The 24,865-nt window shown below is 36.9% G+C and overlaps 1 protein-coding gene across 2 annotated transcripts in view; it reads right to left on the bottom strand.

Annotated features, from left to right (window-relative positions):
- NUP153 (nucleoporin 153) overlaps positions 1–24,865 on the bottom strand; it is a 63,770-nt gene that overhangs the window by 1,455 nt on the left and 37,450 nt on the right. For both annotated transcript variants that reach the window (XM_081143969.1, XM_081143970.1), the window contains exons 12-21: positions 21,221–21,355; positions 20,212–20,310; positions 18,912–18,999; positions 14,937–15,059; positions 11,785–12,402; positions 8,208–8,402; positions 4,686–5,567; positions 2,043–2,399; positions 1,137–1,409; positions 51–219 (exon numbers count right to left, since the gene is read on the bottom strand). In XM_081143969.1, the coding sequence (XP_081000095.1) occupies positions 51–219; positions 1,137–1,409; positions 2,043–2,399; positions 4,686–5,567; positions 8,208–8,402; positions 11,785–12,402; positions 14,937–15,059; positions 18,912–18,999; positions 20,212–20,310; positions 21,221–21,355 (2,939 nt within the window). The remainder of the gene's footprint in view (positions 1–50; positions 220–1,136; positions 1,410–2,042; positions 2,400–4,685; positions 5,568–8,207; positions 8,403–11,784; positions 12,403–14,936; positions 15,060–18,911; positions 19,000–20,211; positions 20,311–21,220; positions 21,356–24,865) is intronic.

Genomic DNA, 24,865 nt, shown 5'->3' with positions numbered 1-24,865 from the left:
CACACCCTTAACCATGTTAAATTCTCCATTTCAACAAAAAGTTCTCTTACCCCACTGTAAATGAAGCTGGTGGCTGATTAAATGGAAAGCCCCCTGAGCCAGAAGGCTGCGCTGGGGCTGCAGGTGTGCTCAGATTTGCACCAAATGTGAATACTCCTGATGGATTGTTGTTTGTGAAGTTGAAATTTGTAGTGCTGCTGCCAAATTGGAAAACTGAACCTACAATAATTGAAGCAAAAAACATTAAGGTAAAAATGATAGTTTTTCTAGAAATGACTCTGACCTTTTAATACAAAATATAGTAAAGGGTTAAGCTTTCTTATGACCACTTAAAGAAAACTGAGTATTTTCTTCATTGACAAAGAACATACATGTCACCCTCCAACAAGTGACCCAACTTACCCATGACCAAAGAAAAAGGCCTGAGAGAACTTCTGGTTAAAGATAGCAAAATAAATAAACAATTCAGCCCATCTTCTTCAAAAATTATGTTAAAATAACAGTAAAGGGTTTTTACAAAGATGGGAAAGAGGAGACAACAGCAATAAAATGTAGAAGTCAGAAGGCTGACTGGAGCTGAATACTAACCTAGCAGCAGGGAAAGCACAGAGGCAATTCCATTTGTACTAAACATACTCAAAAGGTTTAGGTTCCAGGTACCTCTGGAAGTGAGAATAAAGGTATGACAAAAAGAAAGAGAGAAAGAAGAGAAAAAGAAGGGAGGGGAGGGGAGGGGAGGGGAGGGGAGGGGAGGGGAGGGGAGGGGAGGGGAGGGGAGGGGAGGGGAGGGGAGGGGAGGGGAGGGGAGGGGAGGGGAGGGGAGGGGAGGGGAGGGGAGGGGAGGGGAGGGGAGGGGAGGGGAGGGGAGGGGAGGGGAGGGGAGGGGAGGGGAGGGGAGAGGAGAGGAGAGGAGAGGAGAGGAGAGGAGAGGAGAGGAGAGGAGAGGAGAGGAGAGGAGAGGAGAGGAGAGGAGAGGAGAGGAGAGGAGAGGAGAGGAGAGGAGAGGAGAGGAGAGGAGAGGAGAGGAGAGGAGAGGAGGAGACATGCATGTTTCAAAGTTCAAAGACAAATATTACATGTAAGATATGCTGAACCTAAGTACAGATACAAATTACATCACTAGTACACACACTCACCGGAATTCGGAGCTGTTCCAGAGCCAAATGCAGACTGGCCAGGCTGCTGTCCAAACACAGGAGGCTGGCTACTGCTTGACACTGTCCCAAAAGTAGGTGGTGTAGGCTGAGAGCCAGCAGAAAATAATGCTGCTGAAGATGATATAGATCCAAAGCCTGGGGGATTAGGCTGGCTGGCACCTTGACTTTGTCCAAATGTTGGGGTCTGGTTAGCACCAAATGCAGGACTGGCAGATGGTGCTGAAGGTCCAGTGCCAAACACAAAAGAGCATCCTATAGGCCGAAAAATTCCACAAATCACCAGGAGAGCTAGAGATAATCCTCAAGAAATTTCTATAAAGTTAAAAGCAAATTCAAGCTTCTTTTCAATCTTACCTTGCTAAAAAAAAATCCCACCAAAGTTTTGAATAGTGATTGTAAATCTCTTTACCAATGAAGAGAATGCAAATCTCTTTACCACTGTTTAGTAAAACTATATAGAATCCATATAAATAAAAACTTCTATTAACAAAACACCTTCATAGTCAAAAAAATTAGGTGAATGGAATATATCTAAGAAGACAACTAACCTCATCATAAATTTAACATATTGCAGAAATCAGTTAATGTTATGCCATGTGCATCCTGCACAATGAGGACTAATGTCTAATCAAATAAGCCCCAGTGTCTGATTACTTACTTGGAAAAACTAAAGATACCTCTTGCTGAGATTAGAAAAATTGCTCCCGAGAGTTCCTTATGTTAAACACAAGATGTACATTACACCACAGAGAATAGCTACAACACCCCAAGTACAGATGAGGTAAAGGCACTCATGCCATTTTGTGATAAGCTGCCGTATTATTTTCGAAGAGTTGATACATTCATAATTAAGGCTAATCCAAGTACGCTTTTTTTTTTAAGTACCTGAAGAGCTAGATGTGGTTGTAGCTCCAAAGTTAAAACCAGAGGTTGCAGTATTATTACTGCCAGCTCCTGGACCAAAGACAAACGGGGTAACAGCTGTACCCGTGCTGGATGTGGTGGCTGGTTTGCTCTCTTGAGGAAACAGCAAAGGCTGAGATGTACTGGATTCAGCAGGGTTACCAAAGGCAGAGCTGCTCACGGGGTTGCTGGCCTGTCCAAACACAAAGGCACCCACCAGTGCACTGGACGAAGAGGTGGAGCTCCCAAATATGCCACCGCCAGCTGAAGTGGCTGGAGTACTTGAACTAGAGGAACTGTTGTTCAAGAAACTAAAAACTGGCTTTGCTCCACCTTGATCTGTATGACAGAAATTAAGAAACAATCTTTAAAAGCAAGTAATCACAGAAAGCATTTTTTCCCTATTCTACAATGTAAGAAGTAATTAGAAAACAGAATTTTTAAAATACAGATTCATTCGTTCATTAAATGGGCACATTTGTTATATTAAATTTTGATGTAGTCAAATATATTCATCTACCTTATAGATTTCCTGTCTTACATAGGAAAACCTTCATCATTGAGATTAATAAAAATAAAAATATGCCTTAAACCCAAAATCTAACTAGATACTATGTTTGAATAACAAATTCAGATAGTAGAAGCTAACTGTACTTTTAGAAATCTGATTTTGCAATTTATGTTAGCAGGATTAAAACTTCAATTTAACCAAATAATAGGCAATTTCCTGCAGCATTTATTGACTAGTTCATCCTTTGCTCACTAATTTATAACTCTACCTTTATGACACGTTAAATTCCAAATATACGTGTATTTGTTTCTTATACAGTTGTTACTAGACTGTTTTATTGTAGCTTTACAGTATGGTTTAATATTTAATAAGGCAAAGCTGTGTGTGTGCCTGCCCTTCTCCTCAAAATTTTTTGTGCATTTTCCTTCCATACAAACTTTAGAAGAGCTTAGCTTGTCAAGATCCACAAAAATTCCTCTAAGAACTGAAATTATATTGGGGGTGGGGGCTGGGAGGGAGAGAAATATTCTCACTCAGGAATAAGTATTAAATATGTCTTTATTACGTTAGCATGTAACAGGTTCTGCAGCTATTATAAAATATAAATTTAAAATGTTAAAAAATACAAATGAGATATGCTAATGCTTTACTGTTGATTTTGGAGGAAAGCTATTGACTTTATATGATGATCCTAAATCCAACCACCTATTGAAGACCTTTTTTTGAGATTATTCCAATAATGTCTCAGTTCCAATACTGTCTACTAGACAGGGCTGGTCACATTGTGGTATGGACATTAGTACGGGTTACAAAAAATGGAGCATTTTAGTGCACTTTCAGGTCAGTATATAGTAGGGTTAGGAGGTCTATTTCAAAGGAAACAGTATATAGATGCTGTGATTAAATCTGATTAAACCCTATCTGTTTTATTCCTTTCCAAGTAATATCTAATTTAGCTTTTATTTTCTTTGAAGGGTGTTTTTAAATTTCCAAGTGAAAATTCAATACACAAAAACAATTCACATTTGTTATATTCACACTATTTTTTTCAGGTTTAATTTTGATTGTTTCTAATTTATTATTCCAAAATGTTCATGGGTGTTCAACTTTGGATTCTTTACTTGTCTGAAAACATCTACATTTAGCACTTATTTGATGAAATTTGGCTGGTTACAGAATTCTAGGTTCAAAGCCCATTTTCATTTTGAGGACACTGCCCTGTTTTTAGCATCTAATGTTACAAACTGAAGCCTGATGCTAATCTGATAACTGTTTATGGCAAACAGCTTTTCTCTCTGAAAGCATTCAGGATTTTGGCTTGGTGTCTTAAAATGTCACTGGTTTTTGTCAATGAGTGGGTCACTTCCATTTTTAAGACCAATGTCTTTCTTTACATCTAGGACATTTTCCTGTCACTTCTTTGATAGTTCCCCCATACTGCTCTCATCTTCTAAATACTCTTATTACAATGGAACCTATCAATCTAGCTTGGGTCAACCTCTCCGTACTTTTGCACTGTGTTCTGAAAAATTCCAGTTCACTCATCTGATTATCAGCTATGTTTTTTTTTGCTACTCAGTCCATTAAATGATTTTGTTTCATCAACCATTTTTTAACTTTTAAAAATGCTGGGGTGTTTTTTTCTTTTCAGGATTTTAGTTTTCATAATAATCTCTATTTCTCAGGGATTCATTATATTTGTCTATGTTCCTTTACATGGCTGACGATTGGCTGGTTATCTCTATTTGTAAATGAAGGCCTGCATATGAAGATTTCATTAGTTACAAAATATTCATGAGCATAAGAAAGAATGCCTATTTTCCTGAGTAGTATATGCCAATTCAAATTAGAAAGCCCGAAGAAGGGTGAAAGGCATGAACAAATGTGCAATGTTGTCAGCTCTCCATTAGAACTGTATTTCTCAAAGTCAGATCTGTAGATAACTTCATTAGAATCATGGGTGTTTGGAAAAATTAAAGCTGAAAATCCTAAGCTCCTTTCTAAAGTTCTGTTACTAGTCTCTCTCACATATGTTAAGTATAAACCATTCCTTGACTTTCTGCATTTGTCGAGATATCAAAGACACCTTGCAAAAGAAAATGTTTAATACTTACCAGCTGTAGTACTGGTTTGAGCTCCAAAAGCAAAAGTGGCCTTTGCTGGCTGCTCAGACTCCTTCTCAGATGGTTTTGCCATACTGAAACTAAAGGTAGACTTTGAAGAACTCTCATCTTTGGTTTGCTCTGAATTCCCAAAGGAAAACACTGGTTGACACTTTGGCTCTTCATTGTCAGCTTTCTTCCCAAACACTAAAGAAGTAGAAGTGACAGGCTCTTGTTGTTTCTCTTCTGTCCGTCCCAAAGCAAACAATGAAGCAGATGGCAGAGGGGCAGGTTCCATATTGCCAAAAGGGAACCCTCCTTTGGCAGCAGGCATTTCTTCTTTTTTTGCTTCTGACGTCTTACATGTGAAAGGAGCCACTGACACACTCTTGGTTTCGATAGTTCCAAAGCTGAAGCTGCTCTTGTTCTCAGAGGTCACTACGGTGTTGGCAGCAGCAGGAGTAGGGTTAATAACACCTGTACCAAAACTAAAGCTTGCAGGTGAAGGTTTAGGCAGTTCCTCTTTCTTTTCTTGCTGCCCAAGATTAGACACCCCAAACTGAAATGGAGCTAAAGAAGCTGGATTGCTTAAACCAGAAGAAAGTCCAAACTTAAAATTATCATTCTTACTGTCCTTTTTAACTTCTTCCGGTTTAGAATCAGATGAAACTCCAAATTTAAAACCTTCTGCCGGTTTAGAAAATTTAAAGCCTTCACTCACGGGGTTTAAAGACCCAGTATCTGATGACATACCTATTTTAAAGCCTCCTTGATCTCCAAATTTAAAATTCCCAGTGCTTGTTAAAGTCTGAGAAGGCTCAGAAGAGGATGATGGTATGCCAAATTTGAAGGATGAGGCTGCTGGGTTTGAAGATGAGGAAGATGTGCCAAAGCCTTCAAAAATATAAGACACCACAAAGACAGAGTTAATGTTATCCTCTCAAACAAAATGTAAACCTTGAAAACCAAAGGGACATAGGAATAATTCTGAAAAGGCCTACTTTGACGAGTATTAGCAATGGCAGTAAACATAAACCAAATTCAGCATGAGAACTATATCCCAATCCTCACAACTATACAGACAAGCCCCTTTTCATTTATCAGAATAGCAGAGAATCATCAGAGAGATGCAAATTAAAACCACAATGAGGTATCACTTCACACCTGTCAGAATGGCTCCATCAACAAATCAACAAACACCATGTGCTGGTGAGGGTGTAGAGAAAGGGGAACCTGGGTACACTGCTGGTGGGAATGCAGACTGGTGCAGCCACTATGGAAAACAGTGTGGAGGGTCCTCAAAAAATTAGAAACGGAGCTGCCTTTTGACCCAGTGATCCCACTTCTAGGAATATAGCCTAAGAATCCTGAAACATTAATCAGAAAGAATATATGTACCCCGATGTTCACAGCAGCACAGTTTACAACAGCTAAGATCTGGAAACAGCCCAAGTGCCCATCAGTAGATGAGTGGATAAAAAAGCTGTGGGACATTTACCCCCATGGAATACTACGCAGCTGTAAAGAAGAAGAATCTCGTATCCTTTAGGACAGTATGGATGGACCTGGAGAAAATTATGCTAAGTGAAATAAGCCAGGCAGAGAAAGATAAACATCACATGATCTCGCTTATACATGGAATCTAAAGAACTTAATAAACTGATGAACAAAATAGATTCAATGACATGGAAGCATAGATGAGACTGACGAATGTCAGAGGGATGGAGGAGGGCGGGTGGGTGGAGGGGGAGAGAGTAACCTAAGAATTTATATGCATATATGCACAACCCAAGGACACGGAAAATGGTGAGGAGAGGGACTGGGGAGAAGGATGGGACAGGGTGGAACGGGTCATTGGGGAGAAAAAACGGACATCCGTATATTTTAAACAAAAATAAAATTTAAAAAAAAAGAATAGCGGAGATTCGACAAGTTTGATAAAACAGTGTCACTAGGAATAACATACTTTATACATTACAGGTGGATGTGTAAATTAGCACAAAGTTATAAAAGGCATTTTGTCAGTATTTACCGAAAAATTACAAAACATATCCTCTGACTCAGCAATCTACAGCTGTGTCTTTATTTTAAAGACAAACTAAACTCAGAAACACACAAAATGCCATATACAATCTGGGCAACTGTAAATGAAGAACAAATGTATGTCCAAGCTAATAGGTGATAAAATCTAGGAAGCAGAAAGGCAGCATGGCATATAATCAAACAATTAGAGGGAAATAAGAATATAGAGAATAACAGTATATTTGCTTATGATGTGCATAAAGAAACTTTGAAAGAGTTATAAGAAACTAACCATAGCTATTTGTTTGGTAGGAGAGGAAGGATGAAAAATGAGCCAATGGGGACAAGAGACAGACTTTTCACTGTGAATCTTGTCATAATTTTATTTTTAAGTCTTGTGAATGTGTTATTTACTCAAGCATTTAAAAAAAATTTAGCATCAAAGAACCAGAATTACATTAGTGGAAACAATATTTTAAAAGATAAACAATACTATATTGACAAGATCAAAGTCTTGGTTTCATAATGCTTTTCTGCAGTGAATAAACTAGAAATGAAGCACTTGACTGACTGCCTCAAATAGGAACTATTAAAGGGTCCAAGGTATTTATCCATTACTCTGCTTACCCATATGTAAATAAAGACGAATGACAGCCACACTTTACAAGCCCTCATCTTCAGATTTCCCCCTTTAATGATTACCCACACTAGTTTCTTTCCCTAAAAAATGCAACTGAAAAATTTTATCAGAATCTCAAAAGCAAATGGCTATCCACATGGTCTCTAAGATACCTTAAGTGATATTACAGAGAAAGCTAAAAATAAAGGTGCCAAAACCAATAATTAGTTATCACCTCTGCCTTAAAGGGACACATGTAAAGGTATGGCAACCACTGTACTACAAGTAGAGAATATGGAAAAGAAGCTACAGAAGGAACTAAAGTGGACTGAATAGTAGTGATCTTCTGAAAGCATTTATCATAATTCTGATGAGACTGTCTCATATGAAATAAGAAATAATTCATACGGAAGTATGAATACCTGAAAAATCTGGCCTCCAGACAGTTTAGCATAAATTACTTTGAGTGGTTCTTCCTTTATATTTACATAACAAAATATTAAGAGTAATTTTTCTGGGGCAAATCAAAACCCAAGTCTGGATTACTTCTAATAAGGTTCTAGGGATATAAATTGCTATTCAAATAAAAGACAGGAAATTCATCTGGATGCCAAAGGGTTAACAGTTAAACAAAAAAAAAAAAAGCTAAAACTCTCTCAGACTCAATAACACAAGAAAGATTATTTACCCAGCTGGAGAAAAGATACCTCACTGCTCACCAGCAAATAATCCAACTTTACACTAGTTCAGAGACAGATGTGAACTAAAAGTCCAGGACAATACCTCATTTACATTCATTTTAAATAGTGAATGAATAATTTAAAAACTAAAGCTGTTTGCAAATATTTCACTTTAAAATGGCAATGCAATGAAGCACTTTATCAAAGCTTTACCTTTAAACTCAGCTTTTGTGCCTGGCTTGGCACTTTCACATGCAGCACATTTGGTAGAATCTGCTTTATTCTGCACTAGGCATACGTCACAGTCCCAGCTTCCCTCAGGTTTCTTGAACTTGTCCAATCCCAGGCAGCCTCCAGAAGACAGAGAGACAGGGATCGTGCTGCTACTTGAAGCAGGTACTGAACTTCCTGAAAACAACGCGGGAACACAGAGAAATTCTAATTTACATTATGTCACTATCTTAATGACATCACTAACTCTAAATGTTCAATTTTTATTAGTGTTTCCTATTAAGACAGAGAAAATGCCAGAAATATAAACATTACATTATTAAAAATAGTATATACACCTCAGATTTCTCTTAATCTTATAAACGAGCAGCTCACACTCATCTTGCTCAGGGATTAAGCACCTCTTAACCCCAAGTTTGAATAGCCATGGTTTTAAAAGATTCATGCTCATAAATCTGAGGCTAGGACCAAATTTTCCTTAAAAATCTTTGTCCAGGTTTTTCAAACAGTATAGCATTATAAAACATTTGATATAAATTGAAGGCAATATTCTAACACACAAAATAGCCAGCCACAGACCATATTAAAGTCAAGATTTCAAAGCATAGGTCTCTGGCCTTTGAAATGATCATTTTTGCATAGAAGTGTTCTACCATCCACCTACCATGTTCATAGCATTTGTTATGAGGTTTCAATTCTACTTGAAACCACCTACCATGTTCATAGCATTTGTTATAAGGTAGTCATCTAACAGACATTTATTAAACGCCATAATTTACTTGGGCTCTGTGAACATCAAGATAAATAAATGTTGCTTAACTTCTAAAGGTGCTCAGTCTTCAAAGGGAAAAGTAAAACAAATGCATAGTAGCACCATCACCAAGATCGAAAGTGATAAATGATCTGATACAAGAGTACAGGAAGGAAGAAATGACTAGGGCTCAGGAGAAGGATCCTCAGAGGAGAGAATTTAAATCTTTAAGCAGAACTAGCAAGTTCTATGGGGAGAGGAGGCTGCACAGGAAGGATGGCTTGGCAAAGCAGTGTATGAAGAAACATAGGGCGGGGCTAAAGTAGCTTTACAGTTTTTCATATTGAAAATAATACAATAAATACAAAAATAAGCTTTGTTTCATGTATTCACAACTGTAAACCAACTTTTGCCCCACCCTGTATAGTGTTAAGAGTGAAGCCATTCATTATGGTACTCCTACTTCTCTAGATGTTCTCCAGTTGTCATCATTTCTCCCAGTTACCTGTTGTTTGTATTTTACTGGTCTGTTCTCGATCATCTTGCCAATAGAACTCCTCCCTGAGGTTCCACCATTGCCCTGTTCACAAATTCTCATCTACTCGCATAGCTTTAATCATCAAGTTTCCTGATCTGTACCTACTTCATCCCTGTGGCCTCTTTCTTAGTTGGTAGTTCCACTTCAACTGATTAGCTTGGCAAGATGGCTCCTCCTCCCTTACATATTTCTCAAATCTTTTTCTTTCTCTTTCCCGCTATTCTCATTGTTTGTTTGAATAACAGCTTTTGATTTAAGACTTATTCCCTTAAATCCATCCTTCCAAGAAGCAACCAGTGCCATGTTTTCCCTCTGGTTATTCCTTTAAAAAATTAACTTCCAGCCCAGCTGGTGTTGCTCAGTGGTGAGTGTCGACCCATGAACCAAGAGGTCCCTGGTTGATTCCGGGTCAGGGCACATGCCCGGGTTGTGAGCTCAATCCCCAGTAGGGGGCGTGCATAAGACAGCCAATTGATGTTTCTCTCTCATGGATGTTTCTATGTCTCTATCCCCCTCCCTTCCTCTCTAAAATAAATACATATTTCTAAAAAATTAACTTCCAAAGTTTCATTCCTACCACTCCCTTAAGTTGGCAAAGCTCATTTTTAGATCCTCTTCTTTATTCACTCACTTACTTTCCATCACCTCTACTCCCATGATTAGAAAACCATGGGCTAATGACTCTAATCTGTATCTTTGGCCCAGAGGGTCCATTATACTCAAAGGCCTCACATGTCTGGAAGTCAACTTCAGCAGCTTGAAATCTTTGTCTTCAACTATACATTAGTCTACATCCTCCCATCCTTATTTGATTTCATTAGTACACATCACCATTATCTTTGCCAACATTATTATTTTTTAAAATATCTTCATTGATTTCAGAGAGGAAAGGAGAGGGAGAGAGAGAGATAGAAACATCAATGAGAGTCATTGATTGGTTGCCTCCTACACGCCCCCAACTGGGGATCGAGCCTGCAACCCGGGCATGTGCCCTAACCTGGGCAGGTGCCCTGACCCGGAATCGAACCTTTATCTCCTGGATCATAAGTCGACACTCAACCACTGAGCCATGCAGCCGATTGCCTATATAATTGATACAATATCCCTAACCTGTCCTCTGAGCTCCAAATTGTCACCTTCAAATCTATCCTTCAAAAAGCCACCAAGTGATTTACCAAAATACAAATCTGACCATATTACCCCTCTGCTTAAAATAATGGCCCATTTACAGGATGAAGTCAGTGTTCTGTAATACATATGAGCTTCCTTTATGTGTAACAATTTACTGCCTGACTCAAAGTTTTATTCTTCCATCAACTCAGAGTTTCAGTTCTCTGCCTGCATCAAGGTCTTATTTATAGATACAAATATTCAGGGCAGGAGGGTTGTCAGGTAGGAAGAGACAGTTCAAAACAAAGATTACAAAATCTTATTCTCATGGAGACATCAAGTAGGAACTAAGATACATGGCTAACCCCTTGAGTTCAGACAGAGGTTTAGGCTCATAACTCAAGGGCTTTTCATTACAGACATAAAACTGCACATATAATTCCCAAGATACTCCTATGTTTTATTTAGTATTCATGTCACCATATATCTGTACCAAATAATTATATAACAGTATTACAAAAACAGCAAAGAGTCATTTCCAGATGTGAACTTTATTAACTCTTTAAAGCTTGAACAGAAAAACAGGAAAAAAATCAAACCTAACTCCATTTTTCTAGCTAAGTTAGGATTTTTTCACTGATGATTCAGTAATTCACTACCAGTGCAATCTCTGGCAGGTAGCATACCAGTACAGGTATCGCAATTAACGTTCAGCAACAGCCTTTCATAAAGCAATATTGTCCACCCCTTATTAAAGCCTTCCCTGGAAATGACCACTAGCTATCCTCACTTTTACTTAGAGAAAAAAAGAGAGAGTAATATTTTATTCTACAGAGGTCTGAGAAAGACTGCCCTGTTCTAAGACCTCTCAGCATCTCTAACAGTCAACTTTGAAAATGATCATGAAGAGCAAGACATTTCTGATAAAAATGCATACAAAGAAGTCAAAGTATTAACTTACAGCCTATCCTGAGAAAACACAAATCCAGCCCCAAGCAAGTCATTTTAACCTCAATATAGCTTTAAAAAGTTAAGATGTATGAGAAAATGCTCGTCCTGAAACACTTAAAATATTCAGGTTATTCTTAGTGGTTTTACATAGAATTAAAATGTTCTACTAGCATAATGAGCAAAATTATTCCAAACAGCCATCAACGTACCTGGTTTCTCAGACATACAGGACACACATTTATTGTCCTCTGGATTATTAGGAACACAGCATACTGGACACTCCCAGGACCTTTTGGGCTTCGTGAATTTATCTGAAAATCCTAAGGTACCACTGGTCACAGTGCAGCTGGAAGACGAAGCAGTCATGGTGACAGCGCTTTCTGAAGCCACCGGCAATGTAAGGACTCGCTTAACACCAGTTCCAGGTTTTGGTGTTTCACAAGCTACACATTTTATCGCTTCCGGTTTATTTTGCACTAAACAGGTATCACAATCCCAAGTTCCTATTGCTGGTTTAAATTTGTCACCAAAACCTGTCCCTGATGCAGAAAGAGTTGGTTTGCCACTCTTACTTGGTGTCCCAATTCCAGTCGGTTTAGCAGTATCTCCTGGTGGCAATTTTGTCCCTTGACAGGCTATACACTTGCTGTCTGTAACTTTGTTCTGGAGTAGACAAGTATCACACTGCCATGATGACCCAGCTTTTAAACTTTCCCCCAACCCGATTCCACTAGAAGAAAAGCTACTTATTGCTGGTCTTGTATAAACTACTGGGCTTGTGGTAGTAGGATCAGCAGCAAGAGAATCTGCCTTCGGTGATGTGAAACCTATAGGATGGGTAGAATTGGGAAAAAAAGTTAGGGAATGTTTTCTAATCAAAACATTAACTAAAATATTGTTACTGGAAGAAAACATATTTGTCTTATTGCTGAGTTACTACAATCCAAGATGGACTACTTAAGAGGTGATTTTTACTTAGCACTATAAATTAATTGAATAAATAATAAGTGGCACTAAGACCTAGTTAAAATTCTACAAAAAATGTTTTATCACCCTCTTCCTCTTTGAATTTCTATTTATTATAGAAAACCAATACCTAATTTAAGGCTTTAATTTATAATTCACTGATCTATATGTCATCAAAGTCCTGTAGAGCGTCTTGCTACACTCTACATTCCTGCAACAATGACCTACATTCACAGCCTTCTTCCCCTATCTCTCTCTCCTTTTTTTAAAAATAAAATATATTATTGATTTCAGAAAGAGGGTGAGAGAAAGAGAGGAGAGAAACATCAATGATGACAGAGTCATTGACCATCTACCTCCTGCACGCCAACTGGGGATCGAACCCACAACCCGGGCAAGTGCCCTGACTGGGAATCGAACCTCGATCTCCTGGATCATAGGTCGATGCTCAACCACTGAGCCATGCCGGCTGGGTCTCCTTTTAAGTGTTCCCTTAACTATACCAAATGACTTCAATATCTAATTTTTGAATTCTGTCCAGTCATAATCTACAGCTGTGGTATCCTCTACTTTTGGTAAAAACCAGCTGAGCTATGTAGGTATGGTCACTGGGGAGATGTTCTTCCAAAGTACGACTGAGTGGTAAGAATTATTTTTAGTTCTAAACTAACCTAAAGCTCTGTACTAAACTCATATAGAGCTTTAAAATAGCAACAGTTCAATGACAAATGTGATAAATTCCAATAGACATGTACCAAACCATCTAGTAAGGACTAGAAATACAAAAATTATTAAGATCCAGTCAATCCTAATGGAGTACAAGCTCATGTTACTCAAATACAGGCCCATGTAGTTACCAAACCCTAATTCAAACAAAATTGCTTCAATTACCTCTCCAATATAATCTCAAAGCCTTTCACATTGTAAGTATACCTTTTTATAACTACTGAAGGTATATTTAGACAACTAAGAGATTCATGTAGAACCATGTGATAATAGAAAGAAAAAGTCTTTGTACTATACCAAAACTGTTGTCATTAGAATCACTGAAACTATACTTCATTTGTAGGAATAAAGTTTCAATCCTTTACTTTGAACCAATTAATTTTTATTTTACTCATACCAACAAACCCAGTGACCCTGCTCCTCCAGCCTTCAGCACCAAAGGAAAAGAAAATTGGAGGGGAAGAAGACATAGAAGGTTAAGAGATTTTCTAGTGTTACCAAGAAATAATTCAGACTAGAGCTATTTTTAGCATAACTGCAAAATAATCTCACATATCTCAGTTACTCCCAGTGGTCAACATTTTGTTAATGATTAATTTGAGTCACTAAGATCGGCAAAATTTTAACAGTAATGACCTCACAGTACCACAGATTTCTATTTCTTCCACTTTTTCCAATTTTCCTAATTTCTCCTTCAAAAGAACACATGACCTTCTCCAAATTTTTGTTATTTAAAAAAAGTTAAAGGGGGGGATGTGTGGGCATTATGCATGCAAAGTGTAACTTATATGAAGATAAACTATATGAATTTGATGCTTACCTAACTACTGTTATTTGGTTAATCCTAGTACAGGTATTCTGGAGTTTTGCCATAACTGTGTAAAATCATCTAAATTACTGAGACTCCTATGGGCAGTATACTTATCTATAAAATGAGAGAGCTAACCAAAAAAAACCTAATCTTTCTATATCTTGTTGTAGAAGCCAAGCTTATTTTGAAATTCCTATTCAATCATACATAAACACTTCTGGGTCTAAATTCTTCTGGGCTACTAGATTATCTTATAAACACCTTTATATTATTATAGTACACATCACAATTGAACTTGTGACTATCCTCTTTGATTTTCAAACTGAAAACTTATTGCTATTTGATAATCTCTAGTCACTGCCTTCAAATTATTACCTACTAGCTTTCATGATTAGCTAGATTACCTCCTAGCTGTCTCTTATATTAGAATCAGCACACGTTTGTCGGCCTTGTTATATATACATACACACACACACAAACACCACTACTGGGGAATAATCTGAGAACAAGGCAGTTTCAAGACTCTAAGGAGAAAGAAATGTCCAAGTATATCAAGTTTATTTTCATTCAATATTGGCCTATATCTATTAACAGGCAATTCATTTTCTCCTTCTATATTTGCCTCTTTGAAATTTCATTTTAGTGCAAAGTCCTTGAATTCTAATGAAATAAGTAGAGTTTCTACGATCTTTCCCCTAAAAGAACAGCATTTGATTACATCTACATTCAGAAGTCAACCTCCTATTAAATTAGCCATAATTCTCTTAAAGCCTAAAGTATACCACAAATGATATTAAAATAAAATCATGAGTTTATAATTAAAATTTTAGACTATCTCAAGGGCAGCCATTATCTTACCAGGGTTTTTCAGAATATCTAGGACACTTCCTTCTTTCAGGGTTTTTGCAGGTCTAAAAAGGCCCTCACAATCTTCATCTGGTTTCTTACAGCTTGTATTGTTCACTGCAGTGATATCTTGAGCTGCAATTTTTTAATTAAAAAAGATTTTATGCCAAGATAAAGCACTGGACTCGAGTTAAATGTATTAAAAAGATCTTTCAAAGACAATTTGGATCAAATTCTAAAATACCATTTTAAAAGTCTGAAATTCAAAGATAACTGAATAACAAATTACTTAACAAATTACTTAACAATACAGGGTTAAATTGCCATTATAAGGAAGTAAAAATATTATTTCCCACACTGTACATCTCTCTCCTCCAAAGGTACAAAAAATATAAACTAGAATTATTACCCAATGATTCACTGGTAATCAAGAAAATCAAGTTGAAACATTGAAGACAGGATGGCAACTGGGGCAAGCTGCTAACCTTCATAAAATATGTAATCAATTACACAGCAATTTATAATACTGATTTAAAAAATACCTTAAAAAATATTCAACTGCGCCAGTTATTTCATTTCTAGAAATTCACCCTATGAGTGAAAATATCCTGCAGTTACAACAATGAAAACCTGGATGATAAATGCTCAATAAGGGGCTGATTACATAAATTACAGAATGCTAACATGATGAAATGCTACAGAGCCACAAAAATAATCATTCTTGAAAGCATAGTTATAAGAGTAAAAACAGGTTATAAAGTCCAAAAGATTTTGAATGTTTACATCTAAAGAGTAATGGTGGCCGCTAATGATGAGTGACTTACTTTTATTGCTTTTATTTTTTATATTTTCCAAACTTTCCAAAACCAATATATCCTTTTACTTAAGATATCTATATTTTGCCCAGCCAGGCATGGCTCAGCGGTTGAGCGTCACCCTAGGATCCAGGTGATCGGGGTTCGATTCCCAGTCAGGACACATGCCCGGGTTGCGGGCTCGATCAATGACTCTCTCATCATTGATGTTTCTATCTCTCTCTCCCTCTCCTTTCCTCTCTCTGAAATCAATAAAGATATATTTTTAAAAAATCTATATTTTGAGTATGATAATAGTTTTGTGGTTATATTTTTAAGGGGGAAGTGTCCATTTAGAGATGAAGTATGTGTGGAATTGTTTTAAAATAACCTGATAGGTGTCTTTGTATGTGTAAGGGGAAAGAGGAAGGGAGGGAAAGAGGGACAGACAAGATTGGTCATAAAATGGAAAGGCTGAAGTTATCTTCATAAAGCATATATGGGGATTCAGTCTACCATTGAACTCTGGAGAATGTTTGAAATTTTCTATAATAAAATACAAATAACCAGGTTTTTCTTCTTGAGTGTTTGCAAATTAAAAAGTAGTTTCAAAAAATCCAGCCTAGCCTGGCCTGGCGTGGTTCAGTGATTGAGCATCGACTTACGATATAGGAGATCTCGGTTTGATTCCCCAGCAGGGCACATGCCCAGGTTGCTGGCTCAGTCCCCAGCGGTGGGGGTGCAGGAGACAGCCAATAAGTGACTCTCTCATCATTGATGTTTCTCTCTCTCTCTCTCTCCCCCCCCTCAGAAATCAATGAAGATATACTTAAAAAAATAAAAAATCCTGCTCACCCATGTATCTCACACCATAAACAAAACTTAATTTAAAATGGATCAATGATCTAAATATAATAAAACCATAATGCTCTTAGAAAAAACCTAGGAGGTCTATCCTCATGACCATGGATTTAGCAACGGATTCTTAGATGACATCAAAAGCACAAGCAGAAAAAAAAATTGAACTTGAACAAAATTAATAACCTCTGTGTATCTAAGGACATTATCAAGAAAGCGTGAAAAGCCAATCCACTGAATTGGTGAAATTACTTATAAATCATGTCTGATAAGGATACAGTATCCAGGCTATATAAAAATTTTTACATCTCAGCAAACAAAGAAACCAATTTTAAAATAGGTAAGACTTGATTTGACATTTCTCCCAAGAAGATACGTAAAGAACCAACAAGCACACAGAGAAGGTCAACATCATTCATCGCTAGGGAAATGCAAATGGATGGCTATAATAAAATTTAAAAAGTAAAAGTGTGGTGAAAATGTGAAGAAATTTGAACCCTCATATACTACTAGTGGGAATGTAAAATGAGCCAGCTGCTGAGAAAAACAACTTTGTGGTTCCTCAAAAGACCATTTGACCAACCAATTCCATTCCTAGATATATACCCCAAAACACTGAAGTCAGTATTCAAATGAATACATGCATGTGCATATTCACAGTAGCACTGTCTACAATAGCCAAAAGGTGGAAACCCTAATGTCGATCAATGGATGAACACAAAAACAAATGAACAAATAAAACAGAAATAAACTCATAGATACAGGGAACATTTGGATGGTTGCCAAAATGGGGAGGGCAAGGGGGAGATGGGTGAAAACGGGGAAGGAATTAAGTACAAATTGGTAGAAATAGTCACGGGGAGGTATTATAGGGAATATAGTCAATAATACTGTAATACCAAAGTATGGTGTCAGATGGGTACATTTACCGGGGTGATCAGTCCATAAGTTATATAAATGTCTAAACACCAGAAATTAACACAATATTGTAGGTCAGCTGAAATTTTAAAATACATATATATTTTAATCCTCACCAAAGAATATTTTTTCCACTGCATTTCGGGAGGGGGGACACATCGATGTGAGAGACAGACATTGATTGGCTGCCTCCCGCACATGCCCCAACCAGGGCTGGAGATGGAGCCTGCAACCAAGGTACGTGCCCTTGGCTGGACTCGAACCTGGGACCCTTCAGTCTGCAAGCCAAAGCTCCAACCACTGAGCCAAACCGGCTAGGGCGAAAAATAAATATTTTTAAATAAGCAAATAAAATAATTATCTGATTATTCATCATTTTCCCTCAATTATGCCTTCTTTTCTTTTTTTTAATCCTCACCAGGTGATTTTTTTTTTTATTGCTTTTTAGAAAGAAAGGGAGGGAGAGAGAAACATCAATATGAGAAAGCAACATCAACTGACTGCCTCCCCATATGTACGCGCCCAGACGAGCGATGGAACCTGCAACCCAGGTATGAGTCCTGACCAGGAATGGAACCTGCAATCTTTTGGTGTATGGGATGATGCTCCAACCAACTGAGCCACCCAGCCACGACTTTTCCCATTTCTTGAGTTCAGAAATTACATATTACTATTTGCAGAGGCCAGCATAACCCTGACATAAAAATACTGTGAACTGAACAGTAAACCTAGAGAAGGAATCCACTGAATTTCTTGTAAGATTTCATTAATAATAAACTTATTTTGACTGAACAAAGACAATAAGATTAATTTGCTGTTGCGACTATTCCCCTCACAATCAAACTGTTAACATTTACATTTAGGAAGCAATTACTAAAAAACATTGTCAAATGGAAGCATAGATCAGACTGACGAATCTCAGAAGGATGGAGTGGGGAGGGTAGGTGGAGGGGAAGAGAGTAACCGAAGAATTTATATGCTGATATGCACAACCCAAGGACACAGACATTGGTGGGGAGAGGGAATGGGGAGGGGGGTGAGACGAGGTGGAATGGGTCATTGGGGAAAAAAAGGGACATCTGTAATTTTTAAACAAAAATTTTTAAAAAATTTTAAAAACATTGTCAAAAGGCTGTTATTAACCCTGGCCAGTGGAGAGGCAGCTGATTCATTCATATTCTCTTCCTCTCTCTCCCTCTCTCTCTCTCTCCCTCCCTTCCCCCTCTAAATTCAATAAAAACATATCCTTGGGTGAGGATTAAAAAATAAGGTTGATATTAGCTCCTGTTTCTTTTCAGAGCAAATTTCATTCATATGAAAGCATTTATAAGAATTGCCAAAGGTGAAAGAATATGAAATATTAATTTAATATATGCAACTATTTTTATGTAAAAGTTAATGAGAAGTTTTTACTTACCTGAACTACTTGTAATTGGTTTTGAAATACTACTAGAGCCAGAAAGTTCTGCTGTTTTTGCAACAGGCACACTAAATATAAATCCAATCTGTAAAGAGAAAATTTATCCTTTCAAATACAGAGCTTTTTTTAATCCCAAGTGAAAAAAATATATTGAATTTCATTTATTCTAAAATCCACAGTTTTCCATATTTTACCATCTCTAAAATTTAGATGCTTCTTGTAACAAATTGTGAGTCATAGTTTAACAGCAGTGTTTTAACTTCTAAGACACATTTTTCTTTCAAAGCAGTACATAAATAATGTGTTCCTCATGCCCAAGTCTGGGTTTCTAAATGTCATTTTCTAATAAAAAGTCTGAGACTTTTTGAGCAGACAGACAGATTTCAGGCATGCAGCAAGGAAACTACAAATGATCTGGAACATCTAGTTGACAGAAAACAAGAACACAGTAAAAAACACAAAGAGAAACATGTTAAAATAATACACATGCCAAATAAGAGTGGGGCAACTTATTATTCTTACCCAAAATATTGATTTCTATTATAAAGAAATAAACAAATAAATACTGTGGAACATAAAAATCCTAAACTTATTCAGGTTAAAGATAATTCAAGAAACATATTAACTAAATGCATTATGACTTAATTGATTCGGTCCTAATCCTAATTATATCTAGGAACAAGAGAAAACAAAACAGTAGTTATTTAAAGGATAGTCTGGCCCGGGTGTCGTGGCTCAGCAGTTGAGCATCGACCTATGATCCAGGTGAGTTTCTGGCTTGATCCCCGGGGGGGGGGGGGGGGGGGGGGGAAATGCAGGAGGCAGCTGATCAATGACTCTCTCATCATTGATGTTTCTATCTCTCTCCCCCTCTCTCTGAAATCAATAAAGATATTATTAAAAAAAAAAAAAAAAAAAAAAGACAGCCTGGGCCAATGGGAGAATCTGAATATGAACTATGTTGTTATTATATCATGTTAACTTTTACAGGAATAATAACTGTACTGTGAATACGCAAAGAAATGTCCTTTTACTTGGGGGATACATGGGAAGTATTAAGGTAATTAAGATGTCTGCATCTTAACTTTCAAATGGTACATGAGAAAATGCATGTGTGTGTGTACACATGTAGTGAAAAATACATAGGTGTTCACGCACTCAAGTTTTCTGTACACTAATTTTTTTAACTTGGAAGAAAAACAACTACTTCTTACCACCGATGGCATCTTAGATTTGATAAAAATACAGTATGCCTTTGAAATCAATAAACATGAAATATTCCTTGGTTGCGACTTACAGATGATGGAGGTAGTACATCTGCCTCAGTAGATTTTACAATTGGAGATGAAAATCTAAACATGGGACTGTTTGTGTTGTTTGGAGAGGTCATTTGTACCTGGTTTTCCAAATTATTAAAAAAATACAAAAGAGCTTTTTAGGAAAAGAAATTGATAATAAGACAGACTTTAAGCAAATTACTTATTCCAAAGAAGCCAAAAGCAAATTTTCCCCCTTTTAGATTTAAAAACACTTTTAACTTCTGAAAAACACTTAATTGTAACTGCTATAAAATTTGGCTTCCTCTTGGAAGAGGAGTATACACTATTTTAGACACAGATATTTGGCTAAAGGAGAAAAATAACATCCATAAGCATATGTTCAGAAAAAAAATTTTTTAAGTAGTTCAGAAAAAGTAAAAGCCAAAACAAAAGCATAAAAATTTCAGGAACAGTCCAGCCCGGTGTGGCTCAGTGGTTGAGCATCGACCTAGGATCCAGGAGATTGCAGCTCGATTCCCCGTCAGGGCACATGCCCAGGTTGCAGGCTTGATTCCCAGTCAGAGGCATGCAGGAGGCAGCCAATCAATGACTCTCTCTCATCACTGATGATTCTCTCTCTCCCTTCTCCCTCTCTCCCTTCCTCTCTCTGAAATCAATAAAGATACATATATATATATATATATAAAATTTCAGGAACAAATTAAAGATATTACTACTACTTGAAAAATAAAAACATAAATCTATTCTTACACCAAAGAAAGTATCTTAATTGAAAACATTGTTTGGAAACAAGCAATCATCTCTTTCTTTAATGCAAAGCATAAGAATTAAAGAACACTCCCACTGTAACATATCCCATTAAAATGTACACTTTTAAAAAAAACAAAATATCATTTCCATTTTTCTCTTACTGAGTTATTGATTTCCATAGTGAAAATCAACCACTGCTTTAAACTGAATATTAGATTTTTTAAAAATAAATACAAAAAATAAAAAATCACCTCCATTTGTACAATGTTTTTTTACCTTATTTGTCAATGACTGTGCAGGACTAATTGGTGAATGAGAAGTTGTGATCACAGAGGAACTAAAATTGAAGGTAGGCAGTGAAGAACTGGTGATGGGTAGAGAGATATTCGGTAATACTGGTACTTCCATTTCCTAAAACACAGTAAGTTTTTAAATGATATAGGTTCATCTTTCATGTCATTCTTTTATCTGTTCGTATTTTCAGATAGAATTTATACAGTTACAGGTAAGTTTAGAATAAAAAGAAGTTAGCACCATGCAGTGTTATTAACAATGTGAGCTCTTAAATCAAATAAACCAAACAAGATTTGAATCCCAGCCACCAGCCAGCCATGTGACTTTGTGAACCTAACTGCCCTCAATACCAATTTCCTAATCGGTGAAAATGAGGAAAAAAATTATATTCCATAGTTGTAATATTAACACGATACATGGTTTTGGCATGTAAAGCAAGCATTTAATAAACGTCAATACTAATGACTTTGGTAAACTGCCTTGGTTTTTAACCCAATATAGCAAAGGCCACCCCAAGTCTCAAATGACTCCTATTTACAACAAAGAAAAGGAGTTCTTCTTCTGCTAATGGTGGAGTAATTCATATCTCACCAATGCTCTGAAAGATAATAAGTCATAAACTCTGGACAAATTATTAAAAACAACTATCTGAAAACACTGGAGAGCAACCACAAGCAAGTAGAAGCTGGAGGGGTAAGACACTTGAAACAGGACAACTGAGCGAGCTTCCTGTTCTCTTTATGAGTTGGTATCAATGGATTGTTGAAATTCAGAGAGAAAACTGCAATCAGAGGACAGACTGAGGAATCAGAGAACAGACAAGCTGACCACAGCAGCTAGAAAATGAGGGGAGATGCAAGACTGAAGAACCACAGAAGGGAAGCCCCAAGTTGGCATATAAACTATCCAAATCTCTTGGCAGACCTGTAATACTACATGTGTGTAAGGCAAACATCAAGCAGCCAACTAAAGCTAAAGGAGTTTCAGCTACCACCCACCACAGAGGTTACAGAGTTTGAGTTCAGTGAGCTCACTGCCAGCTAAAGCAATCTGAACTCTTCAAACAGATGAGGTTTATTATCCACAAATCACACCTCAGGAAAAAAGTCAAGCCTCCACCACCCCAAAAAAGGAAAAATAACATTTTCAGGGAAAAGAAAAGAGAATCTGTTACCATAAAACCTGCTCTACAAGTTCTTCAGGGTGAACAGAAATGATACTAAATGGAAACTCAGATTTCTGGAAGAAATGGAAAATCTGAGAGCAAACATTAAAAAACAAAAACAAAAAACCCACTTTTTTTTTTCTCTTAATTTAACTGTACAGAGCAAAAATTATATGGGATGGGTTTATAGCCTATCTATCTAAATGTAATACAAATGACAATTACAGCATAAAATACCAAGGAAAAGGGGTGCTAAATTAAACTATAAAGTTGTAAGACCCTTAATTTTTCACAGGAAGTGGTACAATATTAACACAAAGTAGAATGTAAGAAGGACATATATATCATAATCCCAAGAGGAACCACTAAGTAATATGGACAGAGATAAAAATCGAACAAGAAATTAAAATGAAATTCTAACTAATAACCAATTAACCCAAAAGAAAGCAGCTTTCAAAAAGAACAAGAGAGAAACAAATGGGAAAATTAGAAAACTGGTAAGCTTTAATCCAACGATATCAATAATTACACTGATTATAAGTAAACATCCCAATTAAAAGGCAGAAATAAATAAAAAGGCAAGAATTAACTATGTGATTCAGAAGACTTAAATATAAAAATAAAGACTGAAAGTAAATGGATGAAAAAAGATATAACCTGCAATTAGTAAGCCTTAAGAAAGCTTATTCTAACAACAGAGTGGCTGGCTATATTGATACCAGATAAAGTAGATTTTAAGACAAAAAATTTTTTAAAAGGACATTTAGTAATATTAAAAGAGGCACATCACTGAAAAGCCATAATAGACTTAAGTGTACACTCTAATGAGGTCCTCAAAATATATGAAGCAAAAATTAACATAATTAAAGGGGGGGAAATGCACCAAATGCAAGTTGACAATTTTATTTTTATTTTATTTTTTAAATATATATTTACTGATTATAGAGAAAGGGAGAGGGAGAGAGAGAGAAACCTCAATGATGACAAAGTCACTGATTTGCTGCCTCCCGCATGCCCCCCACCAGGGATCCAGCCCGCAACCCAGGCATGTGCCCTAACTGGGAATTGAACTGCAAGCTCCTGGATCACAGGTCAATGGCTCAACCACCAAGCCATGCCAGCTGGGACAAGTTGACAATTTTAACTCCTATTCTCAACAATTTTAATAGACCAAGCCTAACCACACACACCCCCCCTCAAAAAGTTCAGCAGGAACAAAGAAAATCTAAGAAATACTATCAGTCACCTAATCTGACTTCTATAGAACATTATACCTAACAATTGCAGAATATGCATTCTTCAAATTCATCATGCAAACCACATGCTGGACTATAAAACAAGTCTCAATGCATTTCAAAACATTTTTTAAAATCACCCAGTAAGTGTGGCTTGGTGGTTAAGCATCAACCTATGAACCAGGAGGTGACAGTTCGGTTCCCAGTCCGGGTACATGCCGGATTTCAGGCTTGATCCCTGGTGCAGAGGTTGCAGGAGCAGCCCATCAATGACTGTCTCTCATCATTGATGTTTCTATCTCTCTCTCCCTCTCCCTTTCTCTCTCTCTGAAGTCAATTAAAATACACACACACTAAAATCATGAAATTAAAGGCACTTGTAAACAATCCATGGGTTACATAAGAAATCCAAAAAAAAATTGGAAAAAAAACAGAAAAACACTATTAATTATCTTCCAGAAGATAAAACAGGAGAATTTCTTTGCAGCCTGGGGAGAAGCAAACATTTCTTAGGTACAAAGAACAGTAAAAACAGTGGGGGGGAAATAAATAAATTCAGACTTCTTGTAAGACATGTATCATTCAAAGTATTTGGGTCTAGAATTCATAAAGAGTTCCTGCAATCAGTAATACAATCCAATTTTAAAAGGACAAAATACCTGAACAGAGACCTCAGAAAGAAAGATAATACTAATGGCCAATAAGGACATAAACAAGAATACATTACTAGTCATCAGGGAAAAGCAAATTAAAATTACAATATATACCACACCATACACAGAGCAGAATGGCTACAATTTAAAAAATGACAACTACTGGTAAAGATGCACAGTAACAGAAATGCCCACACACTGTTGGTGGGAGTATAAAATGTTACTCCCACCTCCACTGCTAGGTATCTACACCAAGAAAAATAACCATATTTCTACAAAAATGGTGCAAGAATGTTCACATCAATTTATTCATAACAGCCAGACCAAAAAAAACCGACACTCTGAATAACTGTATTGGTGTGAAGTTTTAGAACAAGCAAAATGAATATACAGTGGGAAAAAATGAGAATAGTGACTGTTCCAGGGGTAGGAGGCAGTGAATATAAACTGGGAAGGAGCATGAGTAAATTTTCTGGAGGACTGGAAATGTTCAACACCTCGAAAGGGGTTTGGGTTACACAGATGTAAACATTTGCCAAATTCATTAAATGGTACACATCTAAGAATTTTACTA

The sequence above is a fragment of the Miniopterus schreibersii genome, assembly GCF_964146895.1.
Source record: "Miniopterus schreibersii genome assembly, chromosome: 8".
In the NCBI taxonomy this organism is placed as follows: domain Eukaryota; kingdom Metazoa; phylum Chordata; class Mammalia; order Chiroptera; family Miniopteridae; genus Miniopterus; species Miniopterus schreibersii.
The sequence above is the reverse complement of the archived record's forward strand: the minus strand, read 5'-3'. Positions and strand labels throughout refer to the sequence as shown.